Here is an 8,128-nt window from a genome sequence, read left to right as displayed (position 1 = left end):
ATAATAACTCCTGAATGCCTTCTAGGATTAACTATCCTAGGAAGTCGAGAAGGAGGTGCTGGTGGCGTGGCAGCCTTCATCACCTAATGAGGAAAAATGGTTATGTCTTTAATACTCTGTCCATCCTTTATTCAGTGACAAAATTCCTGCCACAAATGACAATTGCGGCCAATCCTGCCACAAATCCACGTGGGTCTGTATTACTGTACTTCACAGCGGCCACCTCCTGGGCCAGAGGAGTTTCCCTCCTGGTCCTGTTACGTTTCCCCAATCATGTCAACTCTTGCAAAGCCCCAGAGAGAGAGAGAGAGAGAAAGCAAAGCCCGTCAGGGTCTGGATTTCCGAGGTCGATGCTGCTGCCAGACGGAACAACAGCGAAGAGATGGTTCGATCCCGGCCCACAGGAGAAGAACTGCCCTTCTTCTTTCGCTTTGCCTGCCCGGGCCAGCTGGTTAGGCAGGTGTGAAGTCGGAGGGTCACTGCGCGGACAGGTTGTCAGTTAAATACAAACCAGTCTGACCGGGGCGGGTGTGGGGGAGAGCATGGAACCGGTCCTAAAAAGAAAGTCGACTCTCTTTTCTTCCTTCTTCCACGCCACCTTTTGTGTTGGGTCGCCATCGTCGGTGCCCGCTGCGCCCCGCACTCTTCTTCTCTCATGTCTGAGAGGGGGCCAGACGCGGGAGCACCGCCGGGGGCGGTAGCGGGCCAGCCGCAGCAGCGAGTGGAGGAGGCGGAGGGCTCTTGGGGGCAACAGAGGCTGACTTTTCCTCCTCCTCCTCCGGAGACCGAAGAAAAGGCGGGGGCTTCCCTGGCTGCTGCTGAGGTGAAGCGGCGACGCCCGGACGAGGAGGAAGGGGAGGGGGCTGCGCTGCTGCTCGGCGAGGAGGAAGACGGCGGCGGCGCAGCAGCCGGGGACGGCGACGACTGGCCCCCGACGGTGTCGCCGCGCCTCTTTCCCTTCCTCGGGGGCTGGTGGTGGCGGCGCCTGAGGCGGCGGCTCTTGTCCCTCTCGCCATCCCCGCTGGGGACCCCGAGCTGCTGCTGCTGCTGCCCCTCCGCGGCGCCCGCCCGATCCCTCGCGCACTGTTGTCATGGAGGAGCCAAGATGGCGGCCCTGGCCTACACCCTGGGCAAGCGGGAGATCAACCACTACTTCAGCGTGAGGAGTGCCAAGGTGCTGGCGCTGGGCGCCGTTCTGCTGCTCGCCGCCTGCCACGCCGCCTCCCGCCGGTACCAAGGTGAGGGGCGAGCGGGCTGGGTGAGGGGAGGCAAGGCGGGAACGCGGGGCTGCAGGGACGAGGAGTGGCGAGGGGTGGGTGGGAGGAAGCCGGCTCGGGGGTCGCAGTGGGTGTCTCCGGGAGAGGGAGAGCCGCAACGGGCCCCCGCCCGCCCCCAGGCACCTGGCGTGCTGCAGCTCCTCCTGAGGCGGGCGGGGGCTGCCTCGGTCGGAGGAGGAAAGGGGGCGTGGAGGGGCTCCCTGGCCGGCCCTGGAGAGCGGAGGGGCGAGCGAGCAGAAGCCCCCGAGCCGGAGCTCAGCAGCAGCAGCAGCCGCCGCCGGCTCTCCTCCTCCCTCCGTCCCCGCTGACATTCAGGGGTGGTAGAACAATGTGCCTCTGCTGGTGGTGAGCCGGCAGGGGAGGCTGGCTGGCTGGCTGACACCTGCTAAACTTTGCCGCCGTGTGAATGCGCTTCCAACTCCCGCATCCCCCGCTGCTGCCCTTGCGGCTTCGCTGAGCTTGGGGGCGGGGGGGAGACCCCCAGGGGAGCCGGTGTGGGGGTTTGTCTCTCTCGCCCTCCCTCCCCGCTTGGAGCTACCCCCCCCCCACAAGAAGCGCATTTTACCGGCCCGAATAATGTCCAGGCTTGAGAAAGCCAGTGCCGTTCCTCTTCTTCATTTTTTATTTCTGGTGGTTTTTTGAACCCACACAGACACTTGTAGCAGGTCCGGGGCTGTCGTTTGCCGAAATTCCTGCCCCTAGGTCTGTGCGAGCTAATTAGATCTGCGCGATGTAAACAATTAAGGGTCGTGGGGGAGGAAGGCGTGTAAATTATGCAGCCTGGCAGGTTTGAGGGAAGCAGCTGACACAGCGGAGATCTTGGCGGCAGAAAGGGAAGGTGATGGGGCTTTTGAGATGTTTAAGCAGGCTTTAGACGCCTAAAACAGGTTAAATTAACCGGATCTCTCAAAATTCCTCTCCAGCCGGAACCCCTCCATATTTTACTGCTTCTGTTATTTGAACTGTTGACAGTGGAAATATCGATGCCCACTGTTATGCTCAAGAATAGCCTTGATGGTAAAGATTAGGACAGGACACACTTCCCAGCTGAATCAGTTTACCACGTGGTTTGCCGTGTTTGTATTTTGCCCTTCTTCCAAGGAGGTAGTTTAATTGGGACTGTGAGTTGGCCAGGTCCCTCTAGTGAGCCTTTCATATTTGAGTGTTGGATTTTAACCTGAATTTCCCACATCCAAGCCGAACTCTAGCTACTATACTGTGCTGGTTTAAAAAGATGTAATGGGGACAGTATGATCAAGTACACGTCAACTAGCAATCTTCAGGTACTTAGTTGTGCTTTTTTTAAAAGTTCGAAACTGCACTGCAGACTGCAGTTTTAACTCCGTGCAGCCTGAAGTTGTTTTATGATTACTTAGAATAGTTATAGGCAGCTTTTCAACAACGAAAGTTCTCAAAGCAGTTTAGATAGCAAAAGGAATGAGAAGATGGTTTCCTGCCCCAAAGGAGCTCACCATCTAAAAGGAAACACAGGGGAGACCAGTAACAGCCCCTTAGACAGATGCTGTGTTGGGTTGAATAGATGCAGTTGCTGTTCCTCTGTTGGAATTATACCATCACTTTAGAAGGTGCCTTTCTGCTCAGTTATCAGGTGGGCTAATGCAGTGCTGTAGCACAACCAGTAATTCCCCATGTCTTTTATATAAACAGGTAAGCATTACCACAGGCTGTGCATGGTGCTGTTGGGTTGGTAGGTATTGGTGCATTGTATGAATATACTCAAGCATTGAAATAAACTCAGTGCAGAAGCACCTTGAAGTTATACCATGTAAAGGATTCTTCCTTATTTAGCTTCGCACAAGAAGATCCCTACTTCAGGAATATATGGAACATGGTGTACTCCACTGGATGCCATTGGGACAGTTAAGGGCTCTTAGTGTGCTGTTGATGTTTAATAATTTTTATATATCTACATGAGTAGGTTTTTAGGGTTAGGTTTTATTTTGCCCCTCCCCCAATCTACACTCTTATCTTCAGTTCTTTTCTACCTAGAAAATCCTAGAGTACAGTGAAGAGTAAGACTGCAGATTTAGGGATATGCAGGAACCGATTATTTGAAAGGTGCAGTGGGGAACCTTTAAGAGTGAGGAGAGCAGGTCTGTACCTGCTCCACCGACGCTTGCTGCAGCAGGAAGCTGCGGCATCACACTACCCAGTACCTCTCGCATGCTCCCCAGCACCCCTTGTACGGCGGCAGACTGCGCAGAGGTTGCACACATATGGCCTCTGTGCATGTACGATGGGCATTTGCATGGTTAGCAATTATGCGAACCTCGCAAAGGGCCACCGTACATGCTCAGAGGCCATGCTCAGGAGCCCCTGGTGGCGCAGTGGTAAAACTGCCACCCTGTAACCAGAAGGTTGCAAGTTCGATCCTGACCAGGGGCTCAAGGTTGACTCAGCCTTCCATCCTTCCGAGGTCGGTAAAATGAGTACCCAGAATGTTGGGGGCAATATGCTAAGTCATTGTAAACCGCTTAGAGAGCTTCCAGCTATAGAGCGGTATATAAATGTAAGTGCTATTGCTATTGCTATATGCATTCCACTGCCACACGAGGGGTACTGGGGAGCGCGACGCCCCAGCTTCCTGCTGCAGCGAGTGGTGGAGGAACAGGTACAGACCTGTTCGCCTAGCTCTTAAAGGTTCTCCACTGCACCTTTTTAATTATGGATTCGTGCACATCCCTATTAAGGATGTGCATGAACTAGTTCATGTACTCCCTAGAAGTGGGGGGTTTCTTTAAGGGGCAGGGAGGGTGCCTTTACCTGCCCCACAACTTCCCCCCACCGGCATTCTCCCCAGAACTACTGGCATGGGGCTGCAGCATACCTCCTTGCAGCCCCAGGCAGCGTTGTACTGGAAGTGGCCACGCATGTGCACCTTGCACATGCGCGTTGGCCACTTCCAGTATGACACTGACCGGGGCTGCAAGGAAGTATGCTGCAGCCCTGCACCAGCAGTTTTGGGGAGAGTGCTGGTTGGGGAAAAGCGGCGGGGCAGGTAAGGGCACCCTCCCTGCCCTGGAACGCCAGACTTTTGAATTGGTTCAGTGCTCCATAAAAGGTGCGCTGAACCCATCTTGTGCATATCCCTAATCCCTACTGCAGATTACTTGGAACTAAGTCACATTGAGCCCAATGGAATTCCCAAACAAACATGTTTAGGATTGGGGAGGCAGCAGACTTCATGCTATTAGTCCCTGTATGTGGTGTGACCCTGTAGGAATTTGTACAGTATAAGCACTGTCTATATATGACCAACTGGGATCAGAAATTCTGTAACTATCCCTTCAAATTCCCTAGAAGGGCACATGGTTATTAAAGTGTGGTAAGTTCAAGCTTCTGTTATCATTAACCATACTGTAAATACTGAGCTATTACACATTTTCATTTTATAGTTTAGTAATGGTTGTTTCAGCTCTCTGTAGATATGTAGCATATTCTGGGAATAAAAACAATTTTGTACAGAATTTAACTTTTGTTTTCAAAATGTTTGAGTTAAATATGTAGTATTAAAAGTGAAAGTAATACTCTAATTACCAAAGGTCGCATTAAATTCAGCTTGCTTATGTGACTGACAGAGTTTGATAGAGATTACCTGCAGCTCTGATGTAATGTAAACTCTCCAATGATGAGCGAGATTACTTGGACTCTTAGGAAAATTTGGAAGTAGTATATTTAAAAGTTTAGAAGGCAATAGATTTGTTTCAGATGTTGCAACAAATCTTCTGAGTAACACGAGCAAAGAGAGACATCTACTACTATGACCACAATGAATATTGATAAAAGATTTATGCTTTTAACAGCCCAATCATGTTTGCTTGGAAGTAAGTCCAAGTTCAGTATGAGACTTGTATGTATTGGATTGAAGCCTAAAGCTAGTGCAAGCATGACAAGGAAAATTAACCAAAATGTACTATGTTGTATATTTTTTTTTAAAAAATCCAAGTACTCAAAAGCCCTATTGAAATGAAAGGTTTGTCACTATGCCTTGATCAGTAGACCCTTAACCCCAAGTGAATATCTATAAAAGTTCCCTGATAAAAGTAGATTTTCCCCCCAGGTCCCTATCATGCTGTACTACAACTCTTAATGTTCAGTCTTAATGTAGATGAAAACAATTGCCAGAACTCCATACCTGTGCATTCCTGATTAGTCTCCCACTTCAGGTGTTAGCCTTTGTTTTTACAGACTTCTTTTTGTCTGTGTTATGCTTCAAAATTCTCATGACCAAAGCTTTTATCCTAAAGCTCTCTTTTTTAAAAAAAGTTTCATATGCTGCTGGGGAAAGTGAGAATTTCCTTGAAAACAAAGACTGGGGGACTAAACCTGGCCACTTTGGGTATTGAAGTGCTGAGGTGCAATCTATACACACACCCAATTAATTTACTGAGAAATTAATATGTCAAGGGATGCAGCCTTATTTATTTTATTTATTTGTTACATTTATATCCCGCTCTTCCTGAAAGGCTCAGAATGGCTTACAGCATTCTTTAGAATTAATAATCCTGTCCCAAAAGGGCTCACAATCTTATTTTTTAAAAATCATACAAATATTGAGTCATCTAGTTTGAATTCAGCTGAATAATGAAATACTATGAATCTTTAGTATATGACCTTAAGATTTCTGTTCGTACCTCCATTCCAGTCCTATTGCCTGCTGTTGTGAGACAGTAGCTTATGCTTCAGCAGCTGAAATGGTATCCTGTATAGGAAGCGAAGCAGAATTATCTAGCTCTGTTCCACTTGCCCTTCAAAACTTCTTTAACTTCCACCCCATATACCTATTTACTATACTAGTTTTGCATCGGTGGGACTGAGGGCTCTGGATGGCCCTGTTCTCTTCTCCACCTTTCCTTGTTCGCCCTTCACAAAAGCTCTGTGTGTTTCTCTTTTCTGCTGAGTAGGGTTTCCTGCACAACCATCCCATAGCTGTTCCAATGGTTGCTGCTGCCTGTAACAGACATTAGATCTGGTTTCCTCCTCAAGAGCAAAGAGATTGAAATAGCCTGAAGGCTGTTCTCATGAGCAGCTTAACCCAGGTTAGGGCATCCCTGCCTTTGTTAGGCTGCTCGTGTACAGCTCTGGGATCCATGTTTCTTCTGGCAGTGCCCACCCAGTTAACCCCACTCCGAAGCCTGGCCTTTATCGGAGGTCAAGGGCGTGAGTGTGCCCTTAACCCCTTGGCACTGGGATTGTGTGTGTGCTCGGGCTGATTACAGCCCAAGCGCACACAGAGACGGGCTTCTAGAGCAGTGTTTCTCAAACTTTTTGGAGTCAAGGACCGCTAAATTCTTCGTGCAGAGTTTCAAGGACCGCTACATTCTTCATGCGCAGTTTCCCGGACCAGCAGTTAGTAAAGGGGTTTCAAGTCTGTCTGTCTGTCTATCTATCAGACTTCTATACTGCCCAAAACTTGCATCTCTGGGCAGTTTAGAATGAAAATAATATAAGCATTAAAATAATTAAATTTGGAATCTTTTGCAAACATTGAATATTAGGGGTTCTTAACCTTGGGTCCCTCAGTTAAACTCCCATAACCCCCAACAACAATGGCATTTGGCCATTATGGCTCGGGATTATGGGAGTAGAAGTCCACCAACGTCTGGGTACCCAAGGTTGAGAACCCCTGAATCTAAAAGCCTGGGTGAACAAATTTGTCTCCAGTATGTCTGGAGTGGAGGTGCTTGTGATTACTCAATGGAGAGGGGATGCTGGGCCATTGGAAAAATTCAAAAGCTACATGGGGCCAATGAAAACAACAGGGAAACAGTGTTCCCTCTCAAGGCGCCTCGACCACAACAGGCAGCTGGGTTTCAATCAACCAACCTTTGGCTGCAAACAATGAGCATGCAAGAACCAGCAGCCCTTCAAGTGGCGCCCACTGCCATACTTTTTCCTCCATGCCCCCGCATCGCATACAGTTTGAAGCTGTAAAGATATGGAATAAGATAGCTATAGGAAGATCTCAGCAGCACGTGGAGGCAAGGCACAAGAAGGGTCCCATGCCTCCGTGATACTCTTCCTCTTCCGTGCCATGTGCAAAATTGAGGAAGTGAGTGCCTTGATTTCGGGGGGGGGGGTTGACTCCCAGTCAGGGACCGGCACTCAACCCTTCGGGGACCGGCAGCGGTCCAGGGACCGGTGGTTGAGAAACACTGTTCTAGAGTGCCTGTCTTATGGGAGTATCCCCTCAGCACTCATTACGTAGTGCATTAAGGGATATCCAGAGGCCAGGGGAACGAGTCCCGGTCTCGAACGATTCACACTTCACGGAGCAGTGTGGATCGTCTGGGAGCACAAGCTACACTCCCAGCAGCAGGTTCTGGATCATCTGGGGCGAAGGTGAGTTGTACCCTGCTCCCCCCCCCCCCAATCGTGAGGATAGCCTTTAGGAATCCTGCCTGACTCTGTGCTCTATTGCCATTGTGCAGCAAAGCACAAGATTAGGCTCTTCATGTTCATCTCTAGTTTACATATTTGGAGGAGATCTATCCTTTTTAGACTTCTCCAGCAGGTTTATGTCAATCCTGTTTATACATTGCAAGTCAAACATTTAAAGAAAGGTTTACAATTGAAATTGTGTTTAAACAGAGGCTAACTGGAGACTACAGTGCTGGTCTGGTAAAGTTGAATATTTCTAGAACATAATATAGCTGTGGCATTCTGCATAAAAGGGAATAGTTTACAGTTTAAATAACTATTGTTATGAAAATTTTTTTACGGTTTCCTTAGAATAACTAAACTTCATTACAAACAGTTCCTAACAGTAAGACGAGTCGATGTAAAGTTGTAAAAATTCCACTGTCAGTAAATCCTACTTCAGATGGCTG

The 8,128-nt window shown here is 49.0% G+C and overlaps 1 protein-coding gene across 1 annotated transcript in view; it reads left to right on the top strand.

Moving 5' to 3' along the window:
* Positions 1-319: 319 nt before the first annotated feature.
* The window catches only part of CASD1 (CAS1 domain containing 1), a 64,734-nt gene continuing 56,925 nt past the window's right edge, over positions 320-8,128 (top strand). The window contains exon 1 of the mRNA XM_053259067.1: positions 320-1,238. Coding sequence (XP_053115042.1) covers positions 656-1,238 — 583 coding nt within the window. The 5' untranslated portion in view covers positions 320-655. The remainder of the gene's footprint in view (positions 1,239-8,128) is intronic.

This window comes from Hemicordylus capensis, chromosome 6 (assembly GCF_027244095.1).
Source record: "Hemicordylus capensis ecotype Gifberg chromosome 6, rHemCap1.1.pri, whole genome shotgun sequence".
Taxonomy (NCBI): Eukaryota; Metazoa; Chordata; class Lepidosauria; order Squamata; family Cordylidae; genus Hemicordylus; species Hemicordylus capensis.
The sequence above is the reverse complement of the archived record's forward strand: the minus strand, read 5'-3'. Positions and strand labels throughout refer to the sequence as shown.